Source organism: Neopelma chrysocephalum, unplaced genomic scaffold, assembly GCF_003984885.1.
Source record: "Neopelma chrysocephalum unplaced genomic scaffold, ASM398488v2 Primary Assembly neopelma1_23, whole genome shotgun sequence".
Classification (NCBI taxonomy): Eukaryota; Metazoa; Chordata; class Aves; order Passeriformes; family Pipridae; genus Neopelma; species Neopelma chrysocephalum.
Window position 1 is genome coordinate 27,996,508 of NW_020897691.1, and position 25,103 is coordinate 28,021,610.

Here is a 25,103-nt window from a genome sequence, read left to right on the forward strand (position 1 = left end):
CATGTTGGGGGGAAAAACATGTTGGGGGGAAAAACATGTTGGGGGGATATATGTATCCCTAATGTTAAATAATGAAGACAGATGTATATGCATGGATAATCCCTCTCGGCCACTTTCATATGAAAGTGTATCAATGATTAAAAGACAGTCTTTACAGATTTAGCAGTACCTTCCCACTATGGCAGCTAACATATCTTCCAGCAGAGAACTGCTGAATGCACACCTTCTGGCAGAACTCAGCTCACCGAGACAGATTGTTTTGTCCTCTGCCACACCACATGCAGGTAAAAGGCTAACTACTTAAACTAAGTCCAGCTCTTCAGACCGCTATGGGTGTAGAGACAGCTCTTGGAAACTATTCAGTGTGTTAGTGAAGGTGGCAGCTTTCAGGAGAGCAGCAGTAACAAACAGCTAAGCAGGTAAGCCCTGCGAGTAGTAGCTGCAGTGGATGAAGGCACATATAAGACACGCAGTCTTTCTAACACTATAGCAATGACTAGCAATTCTACTGAAGTGACTTAATTCTGAAAATTGCACAGGGAACATGGAGCTGTTGCCCTTGTTTCACAATTAACTGTTTTCTGTATCTATTTAAACTTTCAATTCCGCAATCTGATGCTCCAGTTGGGTAAACGTCTTTCTTTAGGAACAACCAAAAGCTGGCATTTAAACAAGAAAGGGGTTTTCATCTCTCTGAGTTTTTGTCAGTCGGATCTGTGCTCAGCTCAACAGCAGCATTAAATTATTTTATTTCTCAACAGAAATTCTGTATTTCTGCAGAACCCAGAAGCTTTGCACACCTACATGATGGCCAGTAGCATTTCAAGTCACCTCGTAATGATGCCAGTCCACATGAAACACAGGAACACTTATGAAACAAATGTTAGTAAAACCTGAGTTTGTACTGACTGTTGGATCATAAGTCAAAGACAAGTTGCAGAGCCTTACAGTATCCCTCACCAGCCCGGCCACACTCTTAAGTGACATCGACCCTCATCTCGCCATCCCAAGTGTCAACTGTTGCAGCATTTTTTAATTAAACTCCTGAAACACTAAACAAACAAAGTTCAGCTACAAAACCCCAAATTCCTCTAGGTACAAACCAAAAATAAATCACTGCTTTTAGCAGAAACACTTTACTGGGAATGCAACAGAAGCTTATATTTTTGGTGTGTTTGGATTTCTTTTATAGCATGCTACCAAAAGAGAAAGAATTTACAGGTTCATTCACTAACAATTCTCCAGTTTTTCCTCTACAGATTTTATATCAAGAACAGTGTGGTCAGAACTTCAGACAAAGATAAGAAAGTTTTCTTTTAGTTTCCAAATTATTGATCTCATCACAGTCAAATCTGCCAAAAATTACAGGCTGATCATAAATCACTGTAAACTCTTGCGCTTGCCAAGAAACATTACTCCAAGGTTCATCTTCTTCATGGCAAGGCCTGTACTGCCTCATAAAAGACACTTTTTGGTTGTGGGCTAGTCCATATGCACCAGTTAACGCAAAACAACATTTTTGCTACAGATTTATTTTTTTCTCCTAAAGAGGACTCCTCCTTAGGAGTCAGCCATTCATGCACTCACTGTGTGAGCAGTGAAGAAGTCTGTTTTGAGGGTAGCTACAATTTTCTGTTCCCTTCCTTCTCTTTAAAAAAGAATTTCTTACAAGATGGAACCAGAGTTCCCCAAATCTAAGAATTCATTCTAACAAAATACCAAGAGAAAATCTGGAACTAGAAGTATTTCATAAATCATACCTAAAATTATTTAGAGTATCTAAAAAATTACAATCCAGAACTGCAAAGAGATGTGTATATGACTCATCTCGCATATTTATGTACAATTAATTTTTTTTTAATTACTTGCAAAAATAAATCTAAAAAGGAATTTAAAATTAACTGAGTTACTCATATAGCTGGGGGGATGAGAGGGAAGCAAGCCTTCCATCACACAAGCCCTTTGACATCTTGTTTAAAAATATGTAGTTAATTTACTTATTTTCTCACATTGCAACAGACAAACATGAATACGAATTGACTGAAGTCTTAAATGGTATACATCAATTTATGAAACAAATAACCCCACCAAAAAAACTGAACCCAAATACCATAAAACATTGAAGACAAATCTTTAATTAAAGTAAAATCCAATAATGAACTAATTGATGCCTATAACAGCACTGAGTTTTAGAACTGAGAAGCAAGAAATTTATTTTTTTTTGAAAACTGCAAGGTTTAAGTTAGAAGCTGATGATATTTAGAACTATATAATTCTATTTGCTTTTACAGGAAGGATATTCAAAGTCGATTATCCTTTTAAGAAAGGCCTAAAGAATACGAGAAAAGTACATTAATAAGCTATAAAACCAAACATGTTTCAAAATACTATAGCTTTAACTCACCAGTACTATAGTATCTTTTAAGTTCTGTGCGTCTGATGTCTTTCAGCTGATTGTATTTTTTCTTTTTCTTTTCCTTGTCTGGAGCAGTTTCCTTTTCCCCAGGAAATTTACAGTTGTCTCCAGAGGAACTGATTTGCTCCAAAATAACTTTACTTTCATCATCTTTCTCTGAAGGTGTTTTGGAAACAGGAGATCCAGGGGAATTGGCAGAGACAGTCTCGGTGTTTTGTTTGACTTGCCTTTTCTTTTTCAAACTATGCATAAAGAAAAGAAACCCACAATGTTAAGATGTAGCCAACCTCTACAGAGAAGTTAACTCACTTGCTAACTTGATCTTTTTAAAAATGAATTTAATATCAGAATTCCTTACAACTCTTTAAAAACCACACACTTGGCATCAGTAACTTGGTAACTAAGATTATCCTACCTCATACTCTTCAATTATATCATAATCTCAAGGATACTTTCTCAAGAATAACAAAAGAGGTAATAAAGTTTTTACTGTTGTTTACTGAGAAGGAACAGGGACAAACAAACAAAATATCAAAAAGTTGTTTTGTTTTAAAGCACCATACATCTGAATGTAGAAACAAGATACTGAATCATGTTTTCAAGATGAAGCATAGAATAAAATAAAACCTTAGATCATAATGTATTATAATGTAACAGACAACATAATATTTTCACAGCTTTATAAAGCTCCTGCTTTATAAAACCATTTGTTCTCATATAAACTTGTTATTTTTTTTCCATTTTGTCCAAGGTTATCTCCTAGCTGGCACTCATGCTATTTCACAGCTGTTCTTGCACAACCCACCCCACCTGGTACTCCAACTGATGCTGAAAATCCGGTATGAAGAACTGCTCAGAGACTTTGGATCTTTAGAGCAGCAAGGTATTTATTACAACGTTGGGAGCAAGCGTGGTTTGCACCACAGAAAACTTGCTCAGAGGTATCACACAAAATCAGGGGGTTTATACTTATACATATTCATATGATTGCAACATCTACCTATACACATTAATGATAGGCGGAGTTCAGGTGGAGCTTAGGGTGGTGCTTTTCTTGGCCCCCAATTTCGGTGGGGGTTCCGGCCTTCAGCCTGGGTTTTGGGGTCGTCTTCTCATCTTCATCAGTCTGACCTCTCTACCTTTCCATTGTTCTCGACCCGCTCACTGAAGCTTGGAGAAAGCCTTGGCTCCAGGCCTATTTCTCCTATTCAAATGTCTACCTTATCTTAATTTATTACCTCTAGGCTTATTGTATACTGCTTCTATTATTCTTATAAGTTTTGGTCCAGTGGGCAGAATAGAACGAGTCTTGGTAGCTCAGGCAGAGAAGATGTTAGGGGGCCTATCTTAGTTAACTCTCTTAGGGCTGACTCTTGTTTCACAAGTGACACCCAGCAGCTCATTCTGCAACATGACCAATGTGGCTGCACACTTCTTGTGCCAAGACGTTTTCCAGCTGCCTGGATTTCTTCTGAGAGAAACCTTAACGAGATGCCTATAAATCATCCAACTTATCCCTACAGCAACAGGAGTATTTTCTTTTTAAATTACCTCTTAAAGCACAGCTCAAGTGAGAAAGATGCTTCTGGAATCCTAACAGAATTTTCTGCTAAATCACCACCTAATAGCACTGACTTTGATTAGCAAGAGCAAAGACCGACTTTATGGGTTGAGGGTCAGTGTCACTAAAATAGTTCCCAGTTAATCACTGACACATACCACAAAATGAAAAACTAATCTATCTAATTGTCCTTCTCTATAGTACATTAACTTCTTAGTTACAAGGTACCCAAGGGAGGGAGTAGTATATTTATCTTGTTGATGCTAAAAACTTTGTTACATACAAAGGAATGCATATGCATAGAAACTACAGACATCCAGTGAGTCACCACAAACGTGTAAAGGTTACATGATCTTACAGCAGTAGTTTACATAAGTGAAAACTCAATACTTGAAGTTATTAACATAATGCAGGAATTTCAGAGATTCTTCCTTCCACCATTTATGTTCCCATGCTATTTGTATTTTTTATTTGTATTTTTTGTTAAGCTACAACATAAAAATAAATACACAGAGCATTTGAGAATTTTAGCAATACATTTCAGCCTACCCATCTTTTCTTTTAATAAAAGATTAAAACCAGTTCCAAGTTTAGAATGGCTAGTCTGAACCTCTGAGAAGGGTCAATTTCTCAAATTACATGTGACCAACACTTTCTAGTTAAACATTTCAAAATACCACCTTACAAACTGTGTCTATCACACATGTATGTATGCATATTTCTTTAATACTTCCCAAAATAGGACAGTAGGAGATTCACATTCTGCAGTCAACTCAGTGAGGATTCTCCATTCACTCAAATCCACAGATTTTTAAGACAACTAGTAGCAATTCACGTTCCCCACAGCAATAGACATTTATTGTATTTGCAACTGTCTGGATTCCATCCTGATTACATATGAAAACACCGTACAGGTATCTATAAAAGATAACAGTGAATACATCTCTATAGCAAATGAAGTGTTTTGTTTAGACTAATGAAAATTTGCATATGCAAACGAAGCTTTTGACTAATAAGCCATAGTCCTGATCAAAGGCTGCTGTAGCAATCACAAAACATTACAGTCATATTGCTTGCACAATGTGTATATTTAGCCCCGGTATAAATCTTTGCAAAGCAGCCCTCTATGTTGAAATGGCATATTCTTACCATGGTTGTATCTGATTCCAGACTTGTAAATGAGCCACATCCCTGACCTTTTACTCTACTGATTCAATGACCTTCCTATCCATGTGTATACCACAGGGTACCCAAATCATCTGCTTCAGTAGACGAGAACTAGCAAGTGTCCACTGGCACCCCTATTTCTACTCACATTGCATCAGAGGCTTCCATCTTCAAAGTCTATTTGTTTTGATCACAAACTGTTAAGTAAGCTCTCTGTATTATGAATGTAGTGTCTCAAAACAACAAAAAAAGCCACTAATGGAAACATAGAACACTTTTCTGGAAGGGAAACAAAAAAGAATAGAGAAAAACCCCTCTAGAGGTCAACAGTCCTTGTGACAATACTAACAGCTTCTGTCAGTGCTTTCCTTAAAACACACTCATTTGAACTGGAGCTTTCAAAGTTGCCCCTGGCAACTTTTAGAATGAAGAGCTAAAACAGAACTGGTCCATTAGTTATAGAAAAGAGGAAAGCAGAAATAAGTTTCTGAACTGACTCACTGCAACACAACTGACTGACTTCTCCTCAAAGTGTTCAATCTTCCCAGTACTACAGCCCACTGAGAGCTCACTACACAACCTACAGCATCCTCAGCACACAGCTGATGCTGCTGCAAATGGACAGTGCCACAGGTACCTTTCAGATACCAGTGATCAAGAATCTTGGCAGTCCATAATTTCTATTCCATCCTCATGGCAGGCATCAGATTTTCAGATGGTGCCAAGCTTACTCCTACTGCCCACTGCTCTGATTAAAGGCCATGACGATTCAACTCCCAAAGTGGAAACCTTGGCACTAGAAAAAAAATACCAAATGAGGACCAAGTATCTGTGACATTCAAGACAGTACCCAGAGTGACTGCAACTCTGCCTGGGGTTATGATCTCTGCTCAGAAGATGCTGCTTTTAGAGGTCTCTAAAGCCTGGTCAAAATTACTCTGAACCCTCCAATTCACTCACTCTTGAAAAGCCTTGATTAATATATCCCAAGGAACTAAAACAAGCCTTCAACAGCATTTAAAATCATAACAGCAGCCTCAAATCTACTATACTTTTTGACATTATGTGCACCCTCTTAGTAAAGCAAATATGAAGCCCTGTATACACACAAGGCAATTCATTATTAACATACACTGGTACGGTGCAGTAGAGTGGGCTGTGAAGAGCACAGCTGGAGGGATTACTGCATCTTAAACTCCATCCTCCTGAGGTACCTTCAGCCTTCACTCGCCCTTCTCTCACACTGACCCCCATATCCCACACAAGTTGCCAGTCCTTCTCCCGTGCAAATATCAAACCTGTCACCTCCTGAAGAAGGCGGAGGTTGAAGGTCTCGTCTGCTCTTCTCCCACCTCTCAGGTCTATTTCCCAACGTTCATGACAAGAGCTACCACAGAAGATAGGGGCTTAGAACATAATTTGTCAAGTTTTTCCTTTTCCAACTACTTTGGAAGATTTTGAGTAGTTTTGCTCAGTTTTAAAGAGGATGTCTCTGAACAAATCCAACATTCAGACTTGTTCTAACAGTTACGAGAGTAAAAGGGACCTGAAGGCCAAATAAATAAATAAATAAAACCCCTCAGTTTGATCAGTGTCATGTTTTACAATTACATCAGCCTTTCAAACAAAACAATATGCATCTTTTCCAGTGAATGCATTGAGTGTTACTGTAGAAAATGCTTGATTGTCAGTCTCAGTCAATAAGAAAGTTGCTGGGGGAAGAAAGAGAAGAAAGAAAAAGGGAGGGCAGGATAAACAAACATCTTATCTGCAAAAACACTCCTGTTTATGAAGAAAGTCTTACACGTCTGTAATTTCATTTAGACACCAGATAACATTTTTCAAGCTAATTCGTTCTGACAAGCAAAACATTTCTTCTGAATTTCTATAGAGGCATCCTTTTCCAGCTCCTCAAAGTGTCTTCTGAGCAACAACCAGTAAGCCATTTTCTAAGTTAGTCCAAATTCAAAGTTTCCCAAACAAAAGTTTACCAAAAAAGTAAAACTTTCTGCAACATAAAGATCATTCTCATTTAATAAAGGCTAACGACCTGAAATGGACGCAATCTCAAAGTAGGCACGTAAAAATGCAAGGTTAGCAGTGCCTACTTAAATTAAATTTGCAACTGACTGTTTAATATCTTGGGCACTGACTTACAGGAAGAGAGCCATGAAAGATTCCAGAAATGCCCTACTTCGTCTACCAGACCCAAGTCTATTTGACTGCCTATGAAAGGCAAATAAATAGTTTTTAGGATAAAGCAGCCTGAATTTCCCATTACACTAAAAAGATAGATGGTTAGTGTAAAAAAAAAACCACAACTGCTCAGAGGAAAGACGGGTGATGTAATCTGCCCAACTTTCACTAGAAACTACAAGCAACCAGTAAAGCTATGCAACTCTGACATTGTCAGATTTCCATTTCTTTATTATCTCAATAACTTTTTTTTCTAGAAGTTCTATTTTGTTTTTCTTAACACTTATGCAACAGCGATGCCTAACAGACAATTCAATAGGATCTCATCTGATACATAATATCACAGACAAAGAGCACTACATCCATATCATAGGATGTTCTAAAAAAATCCTAGGATAATAAGGCATGCTTTTTATGATGTATTAGATTAACAAAAGTCATATACCATGAACAATTCTTGCTTTCGAAATAAAACCATCTAATGAAGTGGTCCTCCAAAAATATAAAAAAAAAGAGGGAAGAGAGAAGAAATCATTTTATCTTGAACCCGACAAGCTCAAGGTTTCCGTTTGGGAAATTTTCCACAATGTGCATCCTCTAAAATGTGCCTTGACATCTGGTATACAATTAGCTTAACATCCTGCACAGTGCAAACAGACCATGTTCACAAACACTGTTTTTTAAATCCATTTATGCATATATACAGTAAGATTAACAGAACTTGTAAAAAAGAACTTAAAACCACTTCAAACATCTTAATCTGTTTTGTTCCCATCAAGATTCCTGTTAATTTACTTTGTATAAAAATGATATACACCCTAATTATTTAATTCAGAATTAAACATTTTAATCGAATTTTAATCTGTGAACTGATTATAACATGTACTAGTTTCTTTCTACCCTACATGCCTTTCTCCAACCATCCAGAACAGCTAAACAAATCAAAGCCATGTCAAAAAACACCCACATCTATGTACAGAAACCTTACAGTAAAAATCCCCACAAGGTACCCACTGGTCTGATGCTAATCAGCTATTCTCTTCCATCCTGCACAGATCATCCATCTCCCTTTCACCCAGTTCAGTGCCAGCATGACTTGGCCAGCTCCAGGCGTGGCTGTGCACTCATCCCATTCAATACGAATAAGCAATCTCAGACAAAATAAATCATTACTGTCTGCCAAGCCAAAGGAAGTCAGGCTGCTTGCCAGACTGTAACACTTTACCCCAGTGCAGCTACTTTCACCTCACCACAGAAACAAAAACAAAACTGTTCATCCTCAGTTAGAAATCTTCCTAAAACTGAACAGCATCCACCTCGCAAGGAAGCACGCTCCATAAAACACCAGCCATTTCAGGTTGGTCTATGACCTGTTTTGGAAGCAAGCAAGCCACAAGGCTGTGTATTTACTATTAAAACAGACTATTAAGGCAAATATAAGGGAGGGAACACATCTTTTACCAGAGATTTAAACAATTAACTACAAAGGGAAAAAATACAAGAAAACCTAACTCTGAAGAACTTATCAAGGACAACAGTGTCGTTATGGACACTTTTGGGTGTCTGCAATCTGGTCCTTCGTAATGACAAAGAGGAACTACAGAAAGCTCTAATACCAGTAGCACAGGTCAAAGTTGGAAATTTCCACTTTTATTGGAACTCCTGTTACTAATTTACAACAAATATCAGCACCAGGCTTCACGCACGGTCAGTCATCAGCAATGCTCAACAAAGTTGGCACGCTCCAAAAAGTGAAGTGCTGTACTGACAATTAGGGTATGTTCATTTTCTACCTCATACTGCCATTAGCTCACTAAAATAAGTATCTACCTCTGTTTCTCTGTAATGTGGAGGGAAAGATTTGTAGTGAAGGTTTTTTCTGGAATTTTAAAGACACTGCACTTTCTGACACAAAAAGTTTTTAGATTAAGTGAAAATATGTTAATTTACCCTCCCCAGTTTTCAGGCTTGTATTAGGGAATTTTAAGTATTGAACTGTCAGAAAGTTCTTATTTTCTTAAATTTAAGACTACAACGTTCTCACACAGTTTGATAAACTTTCTATTTTCAAAGGCAAAACGTAACCCCATCTTTTCTGTTTCCTTAGCAAAAGAGGTTATGATGTATTCAGCACTCTATTACCATGACAATGATTTAATAAAACATTTTCCATATAGGAAGGATTCTGGAAAGCTATTTTGCTTGATTTAGACATATATTTAACTCCTTTTCTTATGACCTCAGTTATTGCAGGCTCTCAAAGAACAGCTTTAGGCAGAAAGTAAAATAAAGAAATCCTTCTCTTTGGATGACTCCTTTAACTTTGCCTGAAGTTCACTTCAACAGCACCACAGATGTTATTTTGTCACAAATATCAACTTGACTCTTAACCACACTCCCATCCTGCTCCTTCTCCTCTGCTGACAATGCCAAATACTTTCTCCTACTGTGGTGTTCATTAATCACCCCAAACTGCTCCTACACATGCAAGGAATTCTACCCAAAGTGGCTCAGCAAGACGCTCTCCCTGCACCGAAGCCCTGGCAAGGGAGGAATGGCCTTGCCCCTGTCACCTCCAGCCAGCACTGGCCTCCAGCTGCTCTCCCACACTTAGTGCCAGCTCCTTAAGCCACCATTCCCTCAGTATCAGTGGCTGAAACTGAAGTAAGTAAAGGGAAGTAAGAAAAAGGGAACTGCAGTTACACAGCAAAGGAGGGTGTTACAGAGAAGCTGCACAGAAGAGTCATGCTGTATTAAAAACTGTTAAGATTATTCTGATGGGGACAATATGGCCACAGCAATCAAGCTGGCTGAAACACATCTCAAATTTCCCCAAAACTTTTATCCCCAAAACTCCTCCCTCCCTATCTCAACTGAACACTCTCCATGGAACTCAAATTCCATGAAACAAAGAGGAGACCCCTTAAAATTAGTAATCAATTAACATAGGGAAACAAAGTGCAATAATTGAGAACAATCCCAAAGATGACAACAGGGACACGGGAAGCTTTGGGGGGATGAGTACCACTCCATACAGTCATTGCTGCACACCCACTTTATCAGATCACCTATGTGCCAAATTTTCCCAATAACAGAAAGAAGTTTTGGTATTGATTAAACTGACTGGAAACAGTCAGAAAGAAATGTAGTGCTCAGTGACTCAAACAGCAATAAACATTTGCAAGGAAGCAATAAAACAGTAGATGAAAATCAACGGTCGGTTAAAGCAAAATCCACAGGAAATGTGCTGTACATCGTGCAGCAGTAACGTAGCTGGGAACCACCTCCAGGAAAAAAACCTCAGGGACTGCTATCTTATTATTTCTTATATGAGAAGTACCAAGGACACGAGATTTAATTATTTCAAGAATTACCTTCAGATAAGGTGAAAAGCAGCTAAAAATAAATCGATTAGGCATGCTGTGTTTGCCAAAGATGTAAAATGATACAAAGAGCAACTATAAAAATTGCTCAAGACAGGGCCATGGAGAACACAGCAACAGCCTTTTGGGTTTAGTTGTTTGTTTTGGTTTTGTGGGTTTGGGGTTATTTTGCTCAGCAGGTACCTGCACCACCAACTGCCAGAAGCCTGTACACCTGTAGGTAGACTCTTGAAGGATACTAGCATGCATCCACCTTTCCCCATCCCCCCCATTCCTGAGCATCTCTGACTGGCCCCCAGCAGAAATAAAGCATGGCAAGTGCAACAGTAATGAGGCAAAAAGCACAGCAACCCTCCAGGGCTCAAGAGGAGTGCAACACTATTTGAGGAAAAGGAGACTTGTCTCAAAGCTCGTAGCTCAAAGAAGCAACTTAAGCCACTTCGTCAGCAAAAGAAGGTGCCTCTCTGCTCACCACTGATCCTGTCCCCCAGGAGATGTCCATTCTCACACACAACTCTTTGCTGCAGCTGCACAGGGACCAGATCTAGGAAATTATTTAGGCTAAAGATAACCCAGCAATAGTGCCAGTACATAAATTGTTTTTCAAAATTGGATCAATCTCTCATTAGATCCCACTTGGCTGTGCTACCATTCCTATCAACTCAAAGAGAAGGCCAAAAGAGGAGATAAGACTGCTCCTCCAAGCACCAGCACCAGTTCAAAGGCACATTGACCAGATGGATGGGCTTGTCAAACAACAGCCTTGGTTCTTCTCTGCAATATTAATTGAGACCAGTAAAAAGAGGATGCCAGAAAGCCAAACCAGGCACACACCACACCATGCCCAACACACCTCTGGACAGGAGCACCGAAGCAGTTGTGGCAGCTTCTTCCCACTTATCCGGAAAAGGTGCTTTGATGATGGGAAATTTTCATGAATATTTGTGCTCCCGAGGGCTGGAAGACAGGCAGGTTCCCCTCCTGCAAAAAGGTAATGGTGATTCTGCTTCTCCAACAACAGCAGAGAAGAAATCGTTGTTTTCTTCATAAAGAGGATCTTAATGTTGAGTAAGGTGATTCAAGTCAATAAGTGAAGTCACCTCTCTGTGTTTGCTGAGCAGTAAGGTCAGGGGGATCCAAAAGTAGCTACGGTTAAGAAGTCAGTGACCAAATTCAAGTCAAAAACTCAATGATTTCTTTATTTAAATGACTACTAACAGGGATATCTTAGAGAGGGAGGGGACTGAGATTTAAAGTACTTGTCTTTGCATTAGCTTTTGCTTTTATTAAAAAAGTTACTTTGAAAATTACCATTTAAATGTCGAGGCTCTCTGCATCATTGCACCATTCTGTATGGCATCGAACTACAGATTTAATACAGCTGTAAACAAAAGTAGTTTAAAGAAAGACAAATACAGAGAAAAACACCATCCTTTTTCTTTTTTATTATTAATAGAGAAGACCAAGTTTATAAAAAAAAAAAAAGGTACTAAAAAGGAAGTCAAATTGTTGGTTTTAAATGCTAACTTTCGTAACGATGCCAGAATTATCCAAATATCACTATATATTTCTCAAGGGTTCTGTTAATAACAGCTGGAACTCATAGTATATAGGATACTGTGCACATGCCTACAGACAGGCATTCAGGAGCAAATTTACAGCAAGAAGCACAGTGACATGAGTGAGAAAAGGTTTTATTTAAAGTATTTCAGAGTAATTGCTAAAAACAAATCTCAACCAACCCACCGCATGTCTTAGTTCTATGTTTGCATTCATTGTCCTCGAATGACTTGTAACCTATTTTGCATGTTGAGCAGTTTAATGGATTTCCTGAAGAGACTTCCCATTAACTGACACACAGCAAGGAAGAAATGCCCAAGTGCACTGAATAGCGTGTTACATGGATTAAAGTTCTAAAAAGACAGCCAGCCAGGCCTATAATAGGTGGGGAAAAAGAGGAATCTGTAGCTACAGTGTTTGGAATAATGACTGATATTGTTTCACACAACAAATATTTCATAAGTGAGAATGACAATTACTCTACACCCAGAGGAGATGTTTGCATCAATGCTTCTATTCAAAATAATATGGCATCATCTTTTTAATACTGTAGTCAAAAGACATTTATCATAGGTATAAAGATGACAAGATAGGGAGGGCCTGTCTACATGGGGCAGTCACATGGCAGGTATGTACCAATGCAACTTCTCAAATGCATATACTTTATGCTAAAATGAGAATTTGGCATGGTTTGATATTTTCCACTAGCCATACCATCATAGTAGTGTAGTAGGTCCTCAATTACACATGTAAGAGATAAAGTGTGTAATAATACTTCATTTTAAAATTTCTCTGTGGATTTTATATCAAGTATTATATTATTTATGCTTTGATTTTTGACTGAAGAAGAGTTTGGATTTTTGCATTTTCACTTCGGCCAACACTTTCAACATGTATCAAAATGTATATGGTTGGAAGGAGAAGAACCGCTTACTGCAGCAGAAATAAAAACACACAAAAAGTAAATCTTGCCCTCTGTCAGCACAATGGAAGAAGAGGTGACAGGAAGACGCAAGAGGTCCTGCTCCCTTTCCACGTTCTCTGGCCTCAAGGAGTCCATAAGGTCCCATGGCACTTCAGGCAGATGCTGAACTAGAATAATAATGGGAGGACACCAGAAAGGAACACTGCTCTCGAATTTGATCTCACAAGGTACCCCTCTGCTTAACACCAAGTGTCCTCGCTCCTTGTAGCACCCACACACCACCCAGGCTGCAGTACATCCAGGAGGCTGAGTGCCACCTCCTCCCTGCAGATGCAGAGCAGGAAGGTGGCAGGGAAGCAGGCCAGGAGCTATCTTCAGTCTCCTGCTATTTTCAAGGAAAATGATCTCCTAGCAAATCTGGTTGGCCTGAGCCAGATAAGGGAGGTGCTCTCTGACACTCTGTTCTGCTGCCTGCCACTATGCCCACACCTGACCATTCCCTTCTGGGCTGGGGAGGAAAGCTTCCTGTCATGCTGGGTCCTACCCTTGCTATGGAAGGTGGGTAGAGAGCTGCTGGCCTCCCCTCCTCTGTGGTGCCCTGGCACTTCACCCTGCAGCCACAGTGCTTTGGACCTGCTCTCACCATCCCTGCCTGTACAGCTCAGTTCCTACAAGCAACTTCCTCTGTTCTGTTAAACCTAACAGTATGGTTCTTCGTATGCGTACAACTGCTGAAGTGCTTTAATCCATGGGACCAGAGTCACATGCTGTAGTTTCAGATTGCCAAAAAAAAAAAAAAAAGTTTTGGCAGCATTTGTAAAATAAAACACCTCTATAACAACAAAAATCCTTCTCAGCCTCAGGCAAGCAGAACTGCTACATGCAGCATCTGCTGTGGTCCAGGTGGAAAGAGGAGCATCGTCTTTTTAACACAGATAGTGAACACAGAGATAAATCTTCTGCTTAAGGAGACTTTATTTTTAAAGATTGTCTGATTGAAATATGTGATTAACAGCTTGAAGCCATTTATTTATAGAAGTATTCCTGAAAGCAAATATCTATGAGAGAAATATGCCAGAAACATAAAATATAATTTAAACTAAGCTTACCTGTGATTGGTTAAGTTTACATCTACTTAAATAAAAACAGCCAGTCCAGAAAAATAGTGGTAAAAACCTGAAGCTATTATCAGTATTATACAAGTGTTATACAAGGCAAGTTCTCTGTGCCTGAGACTGATGAGTCACAAGAAAATACTCAGTGCATTGAGACACCTAGAGAGTTGATTTATTGCTCATTTACATTACAAACGTTTTCTAAAGTAAGGACAATTATCTCCCTCCTCCCTAAATTCCTAAGCAGTTCTGTTGCTCTCCTTGGGATTTTCTTTCACACAAATCAACAAGAGGAATCCCACAGACCTCAATGGAATAGCATAGAGACTTAGAGAATAGCTAACACACATGCTCAAATTTCAGATGATCCTAGGAAACGCTCGCTACCCAGACTACTGAGTAGGACAAAAAAACACGACCACAAACCTACGCTTATAACTCACCTCCCCATAATCAGATTGGCAGGAGCAGGGTGGGGTGGGTAGAAATCCCTTCAAAACACAGTCTGGAAGCTGGATTAACGCTGAGGGCATGAGAGTTTACCACCTTAGCACCATGGGGAACCTAAGGCCATCAGGAATATCCACACAGCCTCTTACCCTGTTCAAAGTCCCAGAGCATAGGGAAAAAACTTCAGTCCCTTGTGGAGGCAGGAGCTGGGACCCCAATGTGCACAGGCATGCAGCAGAAACTTCAGAACATGCAATTAAATAGTTCAGATACACTGCCAGCAAACAGGCACCCAGTGCACCCAGACAAAATTCCCTTAGTTAGCTGTATAATGCTCTACAATCTCTCTGACAGAGGGGGAAAAACTGCCTCTTTCCAAAAGCACATTCCTGCAGGTATTATTCACACCTTTCCCTTTAAACACGCAGCACTATTACCAGAAATAGACCATCTTACCAGACAAACCAACAAGACAATGTAGCACAGCAAGTTCCAGAACCAAATAGGCAACAGCCTTGAATAAGGGGCAGCAGATACAAAGGCAGGCAATTTAATTTGTGGGCTAGAAACATCGGCACCTTCCCTGAACGGGCATATCTAGCTTCTTATCAACCCATGTTTTCTTCAACCCAGTAAACTCAACATATTTCACAATGCTAACTCTTCTTCTCAAAATACTATACACTCCATTCCCTACTACCATGTGGTACAAAGCACAGAAGAGCTGACCAGGACTGCTGCCACAAAGAGGTACAACAGCTAGGATTTCTCCAAGCATGAGCACAAGATGATTAAGAGCATCACTAAAAAGTCAGTACCATTAGGTATCTCTTTAGGTGGCTGCTTCTGGAAGGTGCCTTCATGCCGTAGTAGCTCAAGTGATGCAGCTCTGTCACCCATAAGAGACATGGCAAAATCAGAAGGCTGAGATGGATCACCTCTTTCAGTAGCATCTTATGCAACACTGCTTTAAAAATTGATCGTAGAACACACATCCGCCAAGTAGTAATGCTAAATTCCACCAGCATTTAAGTTAGACCTAATTTTAAAACAGTTCACTGGGATTAAGCAAAATTTTATGCAGTAAGTTCATAAAACATCTAAGAGCAGAAGAGAAGACATGTCTGGGAAGCTGAAGGGACAACACCATACCTGCAGACACTACAGAAACAGTGCAATTTAAAAAGGTAATTATATCAGATACAGCAAGAAGTCTGTATCTCATCTATTCAGAAAGCCATCTTGTGAAGCCTCCAAATTTTATAACCTTTAAGATATGTCTTTAAATCTCTCAATGAGCAAAAAGGTAAATGGCACAGCCCAACAGGAATGTCCAGCACACCCCTCATGCCTGGCATTCGTGGGGAAGGGAAGCAGAGGAAGACAAAATACATTGCAACTATGTTAATAACAACTCTTACCAAAACTGCACAGACACCTACATCAAAAAGCCTATGGTGTAACTATGTTCTAAAAAGGAGGCTAAATAAGTTTCTTTCTAACAGCCGATAAGAGACACCCAAAGGTTCCTTTGGGAAAAGCAAATTTAAGGTCATTGTTAGGTTTCCGCCTAACAATCCAGTCTTATAAGAATCTTGCAAGGTGAAAAATTGTGAAATTACTGGTGTGACACCACATGTTTGAAGATTAAATAAACTCTTTTCTCTGCATAGTCAGTGATATAGCACTCAAAGAAATCAATACCATCACAAAACTTCGCCTTTCTTCTCCCTCCTAAAAAAAGGCTCTTTATACAGAGTTCACACTGTTACCCAAGTCTCACTTCACATGCAGGGGGAAAGTGAATGGGTGAGGAGATTAACCACTCTCCCCTTCTTATGCAAGGTTTTTATCTCCATTAACAGCATTTCCGGTACTGGAAAATTTTGAAGAACACTGAGGAAAGCCTCAGGGCCCCATTAAATACTTTCACTAACTCTGTTATCAGTAACTAAAGTCTTCTTCAATCCTAAATAACTTCGCTGCTCTTGAGGATGAAAGCGATGAAAAGAACCGTGACTACAGAAACCACTATCTTGTTTATGTTTCCCAGAGGAAGCACTCACGTTGGTAATAATTCTGTGATTCAAAGACTAAATAGAAAACAGTAATCCATGTTCTGCTGACTCCCAACCTGCACCACAGAATTAAAAGACTGCTAATATAAAAACGTCAGAATCCAGAAAGCAACTGTGCAACACAATGTGAGATGAGGAAACAGTTCCCAAGATAAACAACTGTTCAACATACTTTTCCCAGGCACTGCAACACTCTTCAGAAAAAGCAGGTTCAGTTTCCCTTCCAACTCTCATTCTCCAGGTTTACAACTATGATAAAACTTTTATATATATACATATATATAGATATATATATATATATAAAACAGTAAGTTTGTAAGCAATGAATAGCAGCTGTCTCTTAACCATCTGAAGGACCTAACCAACCTCGCCAAGTTCTACTCAAAAGGTCCTAGTGCTGCTGTCTGTGAAATTCTAGACATTTTTCAATGTCTTAAACTACAACAATTGCAAAGGACAGCTAAAACACTAACCTACACAGCAGCAGGCAAAAAGTCTGCTAAAAACATTGAAACCCTTCCATTTAAAGTAACTGGAAGATAAATCACAATACTGCATGTTTCAGAAAACATTTTATCCAACATAGCAAATCACCTATCCCGAACATATACCCTAAATAACAGAGTAAATAATAAACATTGCACTCCATAAATTTGAAGTAGTGATATATTCAGTCTTTTCCTACAAAATAAAATGCCTCAGGCATACAAGTTATTGACTGAAACAATGTGAGTAAAATGCAATACTGTTATTTAGTTTCAGTAACAGGATTATGAGGTAATGTTTATATGACTGGAAGCAGAGCTATTTCCATTATACAGATGAACCAAAATGATGTATTATTTCCTACAGACATTTAAAAATATTTAAGCATCTCCAGGATCTTGGCTTGACTATTCTTCACATCCAAGATAAACCTCCATGACAGTTTGTTTTAAAAACAATGTGTGGAAACTTTTCCTTCTAAAAGCAAAAAATAAATTATGAGTGCTACAGGAAACCTGAATAAACACTAACACTTCGGCTCAGCAGAGTAAGAACAATCGCAAGGAGGCAACTGCTGGAGAAATAGTGAACTGAGGAGCACTAAACATTTGAAGCCCCTTGCATGGATATAATGAGTCTGGTCAACAAGAAAAGCACTTAACAAAACAACTTATGACAAAGTCTCGTGCATAGGAGATGCCCTCAAGAAAGGGTGTTTGTGTATATATCCCTTATCTATATATCTCTTATATTGTGTTTTCCTTTGTCCTTTGCACACATTCCCTCTGTGCTTGCTGCATTTTTCTTATATTTCATGATCTTCCTATGTCTTAATAGTCACAGGATACAAATACTCAATATGGGAATAAAACAGAAGACAGAAAAATTCCAGATGAGATGCTTACAAACCTGTTAGCTTGCAGTACACAAACGACTGACCGAAGGAGTGACCATAGCATGTCAGACCCAGGGTCTCTGCAAGCCAACATCCTGCCTCCAACAGCTGAAAGGACCCAGGAAAGGCCATAACAATATGATATAAACTTTCCAGATTCTAGCTGTTTACAACTCAGTAACTATGTATTGATGATTCCTATTGTTGGAATTGTTGTGAATGTTTAAAGGGAAAGGTAAGGTTAGGTCGTAAACAACTACTGTGATTGAAAATCTGTATACCATTTGTTGTATGGTTTTAGTTATTTTTAGGCATTAAAAATAATTAGAAGGGGGGGGGAAAAAGCTGTAAATTAGAGCCTGGTAACAACTAAATAACAACTGGAGTAAACACTCATATATTTCCTCGTAAATCTTGGTTTTAATTTATAAGTCTTCATCTGTTTCAATGCAGATTTAGGTAGTATCTAAGCCAAGAATATAAATTAAATTACAACATGCTGTGAATTTCTTTATTTCCCTTCGATATTCACATCATAAGGAAACATGAGGTGAATATTAGGTTGTATAACTGGCTTCAGGTTCTGACAAAGTATTAGCAATCTGGAACTAAAGGGAGTGTCTGCCTACTGAGATGGGCTTTGGAGCATGTCCTAGACATTTATGTAGTTTTTTTCAAAAGAATGATGGTAATAAGACCAATGTAAATGTAATAAATACAAAAGCACTCAAATCCCAGTGAGAACATTTTCCCTAATACTTTCACTTCTTCTTTGACTTCAGAAATCTGGCTCTCAGTGATGACCAAAAAAAGAGACTGAAAACTAAGATTCATAATTCCCCTGGAAACCACTAAGAAATCCTTCAATGTAAGTATTGTTTTTACAGTTCATCTGCACACAGTATTCTTCAGATTAAGGTCACCACAGTTGGAGACAAAACAATTAATAAAATTAATGTAAGCATTTTGGTCAACTTGTTGAAAAGCAACATTTTTTCAAATAAAGCATAATTAGTTGTTTTCACTGCTAAGACAGTAGTACACAGCTACTTGACACAGATCGTACACAGCATGGAAAATGCTGAGTAACTCACTGTGATGAAAGTTAAGATACACAGAAAACTTGAAACTAAAAGAGCCCCTTTCATCATTCTTTCAGAAAACTATTCAAACTCTGCCATTATGATTTCTCATCTCATTCAACTTCTTGTCCAAATACATCCAATATCACACAATAGCACATGCAAACCAATTCCAGTTTCACACTGTACATTCAGCCTTCTAGACTACCAATTCCTTCCATGGGACACACATCACTCATTGTGGTAATTTCTTTTTAAATTAAGTTAAAATTTTAATAGCTATTCATTTATGAGGTGCATTGCCTAAGAACTTGACCCTATGCAATGGGCAAGGGAAAACGGAGAGGCTCTCCATTCTGTAAAGTGAGAGGGAAGATACATAGATAGAGGAAAATAACAAGTTGTACCTGGGCTCAAGGGCACATAATCACAATAAAAGGACCAAGTGTCACACCAGAGTCAGGGATCCAACAGACATAGATGTGCCACTGTACATCTATATTACACTGTGCCATTTATTTTTGGACTTGCTGGATACCAGCACGGGTATTGGTCCATTTGGGAGCCAGTGACAACAGAAGAGCCTAAAAACAAGGTTTGTGAAATTAGGCAAGAAAACTTAACTACACAGAATAGTCTTTAAGTAGGAGTAACAGTCTTAAATAAGGACCTATTGCATAAGAGAAATTTATGCTTGCTTGTTACTCTTACTTCTTGCCTGTTAAACTCCCACGAGCTGTAACATCTTATCTACATAAGGAGTCTAAATTGCTCTTTAAAATTTTTGTAGACATTTCTATTTTGTTTGAAAAGTTACTTTTTCATTTCTTGCCAACCAAGGCAAAAAATAAGCCCTTTACCACAAAACAAAAAAAGGAGCATTTGGTAAGAAGCAAAAATGGATGGAGAGGGTTTTATTTCAGCATCACTTGCCACAGAGAGGGGAAAAAACCTGGGAAAACTGAGGCTTTCAGACCATGACTATCCATAGTGGAAAGATACAATGGCTGGGTGGCTCTCTTCTACAGAGAAGTTTCAAATACTTTAAAGGACAAATGTGTAAACAAGCTTATTTACAACACTAAATCTGGGGGGAAAAGATGTAGACAATTTCATGTTCATCTTGCTTCCTCTCTTGCAGTTCAGGAGCTGGTTTGCCAGCACACAGTATTTTGGCATTCTCAAGCTAACCTTTCCAACAATTGCTAGAGTAACCACCCAGACACTGAGCAACACTCCTACAAAAAGCTGTCCAGGAGGTACAAGAATTACACTAGTCTGAAGGCCAAAAGGTGCCTTCTGATTGGTAAGTCAGCCGCTTTGGGATGCTGTCTGGGCATACCACCTACTGACACACTTTAGCTTCTATTAAAACATGACTTGAGGGTCTGCGAGAACATTCTTGTAGAAATCATGCATGAGTTTGCTTAGAGTGGGGACTTCACTTAAGGGCCTGCAACTTATATAGAGAAAAAAAAATGGAAACTGGGAGGGAAAGAGACAGGTGACCTCCCCAAACTTACACAGCTAGAACTAAGAACTGATTTCAGATCCTTTTGACCCTTGCTCAATGTCGTATGCCCATACAAGACACACTGCCCCTGTGAATTTTTCAAAGAGAACAGCCACAAGAAGACAGAGAAAAGCTGCACAACAGATTAAATACCATGTCAAGGACTTTCCTGAAAGCCTCTTGGGGCTTTCCATTTGTTTAGCAGACAGCACTTAAAAGGAACTCATAATATCCTCAATACTAAAGCATCTTACTCAGACATCTGTCTCAAAGCCTGAGTCTTCCTTATCACAAAGTTAATTGTTCCTTAGTACAATCCCTTTAGCTACTTCTGCTTTATCCTTCTTGATGAGTCCTCTGCTATAGGTGCCATTGTCAATTTCCCCTTCTCAGAATCCCAAACCACAACATTCCATTCTGTCAAACATCTACTTAATTGCATTTCTACCAATGGAAAGCAAGTCACAAGGCATTAAGAGATGAAACTTGACCACAAGTCTTCAGCCACCACTGCAGATCATCTGAATAGCAATAAAGTAGCAACTTTTCCCCACACTACTACTTCTAAGTGGGACAGACATGTCTCTAGATGTCTGTAATGCACTACAGCTACTGGTTTAGTGCAGCTTCGATAACAGTTACTTAGTACTGAGTGAAGAGAGTATACGATTCTCCTCTTCAACAGTAGAGAAAATATCCTTGAGACAAAGATGTTTTTTATACCTATTTCCTACCCCCCCCAAGAGTAAGCAAGCATCTTGACATCAGAAGTCAAGATGATTGAGACTTGATAACTTAACAAACAAAAGTTACTAGGAAAGCAACGTCACTTATTTCTTAAAAGTCACCAACTGTAAATTCCAAATGATAAAAATGATTGACTGAAAAAAATTGTTTTCATTTATAAAGGTCACAAAATCACAGAATATGCCACGTTGGAAGGGAGTCACAGGGATCATCCGTCCCTACACAGGACCATCCTCAAGAGTCACACCATGTGCCCAAAGAGTATTATTGTCCAAATGCTTCTTGAACTCTGCCAGGCTTGGTGCTGTGACCACTTCCCTGGGGAGCCCGTTCCAGTGCCCAACCACTCTCTGGGTGAAGAACCTTTTTCTAATATCCAACCTAAACCTAGCAAAACCTCAGGCCATTCCCTCAGGTCCTGTCACTGGTCACCAAGAGATGATACAGTCTAGACAACTTACCCTTTCTTAGTTGGTCTTATAGTATGAGATAATACTACTTAGTCTGCGGTTTATTTGAAATCAGATAAACTTTAGGTTTAGACATGTTTATATTTTAGATATGTTTGTTTTCTAAACATTCTCCAAGAACTGGATGTTGGAAGCTCAGATGCAGGGCAATTTGCAATCGAGTACCCAAGAACAGTTTAGTGTCACAAATTACAATTATAATTCTCTCCACTACCCAAAAGAAAAAATCACCACTCCATCACTGGCGACACAGCAGGGATAGCATTTCCTGGATATATACTGCAGCAGGTTTCATTTTTATACATATCTGAAAAACCATACTTGTGAAAAAGGCAGGATAATGAATTCCATATTTTAATCAACATTGACATAAACCCTGTAACCTTACCGAGCAAAATAGCCTTGTCGCCGTTCTTTCTTCTCTTCCTTGGTCTCCATGATTCAGAGTCAAATGGGCAAGGTGAGCAGTCAAGCACGATGCTCTTTTTCTCCTCAGTACCTCATATCCAGACAGAGTGTCCTGTATATAACATTTAAAAACTGTAAGTTCATAAATCAACATGTCAACAACATCTACAAAACCCAACAGGTTGTGGAAATAAACTGACCCAGTGACAAAGCCAAGTAAAACTTTAACCAGTGTTTGCCATGCAATATCCGTTTAGTATACAATGAGACAAAAACAAATAAATGGACTCAGGCTAGTTTCCCCATCAGCAAAAAAGAGATACTGCAAAGCAGGTAACCCAAAGAGCTGCACCAAGTTCTAAAACTCTGGAAAGATTAAACTACTTTGCATGTTTCTACCAAAACATCTTCCAGGTCTCACGTGTTTCATAGACAGGAAGATCAAGAGAAGCTTTGGAAATAAACAGTACACACAGTAAAACCAGTAAGACACGCACTTTATAAAAAAATCTGTAAAACAGTGAGAAATCAAGAAGTTTTAAAACAGTGTAAAGGAAGAAAGAGTGATCTACATTCTTTACACAGGTTTGACTGTTGTCACGAATACAAAAGTTCAAACAAGTATAAGGGAGAAACAAGATGGACCTCCAGCTCTCCAGACGAAGTGCAGTCACCTTGAGATAGGCAGGACTAGGGAAGATTATCTAGGTTATCTGAGAAGTTAAATAAATAAAAAAAAAAAGAGACCAGTAACACTGGCTTTTGACATGAACATCACCACCTCTTGGCAGAATGCCATACTAAGACACTTGGAAACCAGGAGCTGGGAATTTTCGAACTGCTTTATAATCACTGCAATTAACAATTTGCCACATCTACTGCTGTCCAAGATCCTGCCAAAATTTTTTATCCTCTTTCCCTCTTAAATACATATTAACCCACCTCAATGGCTTGTGCACATGCACAAAATAAGTTAACTTTAGAGCTCATTATCGGTATTTCAGATTAAGCTCAAACCAGAAGTTACTACTAAACATTTTAGTTTAATGGGCTGCATAACAAAGAAATGGAAGCCACATAAATCATAGCAAAAGAAGAAAAATTCCTCTGGGACCTAATCAGAGGACCTACTTTTCCCTGCATTAAAACATCATAAGCTACAAACTACCAGTTGTCAACAAAATAGATAATGTAGCAAAGACAGACTAATCTACTTGAAAAGCCCAAGAACATACCATGCTAGATTCTATCAGAGGTACTTGCCACGATTTTCCCTCCTTATTTATGGACGATCAGTCCACAGTAACTGAAGTCCATTGCTTCAAAATGCAGTTTTTCTTACTCATTAGGTTTGAATACATTCAGCACATCAAAAGGACTCTAGTCTCTCTGATCTTTACACATCAGGTAGAGCCTTACACTAATGGGCACTCTTTAAAGGCAAATGTCTAAGACAACTTCAGCTTTATAAAGAGAATACTATTTTATCTCTATAAGATGCAATCTTCAGCTGGACACAGAAACCTACACGACAGTAGCATAACAGTAGCATCAAAACAAATTGGCCTGCTTAGATGTTCAATCTGTATGAAGATACCTATATATACTTCCCGAGAATTTTAATGCATCTTTATCTTCCCTGTTGGGGCAGGTCCTTAGATCTTCAGAGGATCAAAACTGGTGGCTTTCTTATCACTGCAGTTAGAAGTACAATAAGTCTTTCAAAGCATACAACTACAACCTATGTACCAAATTACAAAAAGAGTTCAAAGAAAAAGGAACTACTCTTTCCCCTTGGCCTTCACTACACTGTGTTGAGGTATGAGGGCACTCAGGCCAGAGCCGAGTCTCATGTTGACACCAAGAACTATCAAATAACCACAAAGTATTGAGATAGTATTAAACCCATGACCACAAGGACAGTGGAAACCATGGAAATCAGAAGAGGGAAGCGGAGAGAGCCCTTCACCTCACTGAAACATGGTTAGCTGAGATGAACAAAGGGAAGAGAGATCTCTCCTCAGAGCCTCATCCAGTGCAAGAGTCTTTCCATTCATTCTCTTCCTCTCCCATGATCTACCAATCCCACCCAGGGGAATAACAGCCCTGCCCCGATGGGGTGCTGGCAGATGAAGGGAGTGCTACTGCCCAGGGAGCCAGAAGATGTCCCTGCCTGCCCACATCCCCGTCTGGCCCAGAGCCAGAGCAGCCCCTGGCTGCTTCAGCAAAAAGGGGCATGAAGAAAGAGAGAGGAGGTAGGGCTTAAGCCTGGATGTAACCACAGATGATGCAGGAGGTACCAGCACCAAACCAGCAAGGCACGTGTAAGGTTTGTCGTTTGCTTTCATCAACACTAAACAAAGCTTGCAATGACAAGGCAAGAATGGAGCCTGTTCCTCTCACACCAGCTAAATGCACACCAGCTAAATGCAGCTCCAAGTCCTTTCACACAGTGAGGGGGAATAAATCAAGAACTTTAAAAAAAATTAATAATTATATTCATAACAGATGGGCATTCAGAAAACTGGAATGCTATCCACAGACCAGAAGCACCAAAGGCATTCAGGAGAATTTTGTTTTTTCTTTCACTAATAAAAATATACAGGAACATAATATCCAATTACAGAAAATTTTTACAATAAAATAATTTA

At 39.0% G+C, this 25,103-nt stretch overlaps 1 protein-coding gene across 6 annotated transcripts in view; it reads right to left on the reverse strand.

Moving 5' to 3' along the window:
• The window catches only part of NCOA7 (nuclear receptor coactivator 7), a 92,549-nt gene that overhangs the window by 44,161 nt on the left and 23,285 nt on the right, over positions 1-25,103 (reverse strand). For all 6 annotated transcript variants that reach the window (XM_027691882.1, XM_027691909.1, XM_027691862.1 and 3 more), the window contains 2 exons: positions 22,433-22,564; positions 2,405-2,658 (listed from right to left, as the gene is read on the reverse strand). In XM_027691882.1, the coding sequence (XP_027547683.1) occupies positions 2,405-2,658; positions 22,433-22,482 (304 nt within the window). In that variant the 5' untranslated portion in view covers positions 22,483-22,564. The remainder of the gene's footprint in view (positions 1-2,404; positions 2,659-22,432; positions 22,565-25,103) is intronic.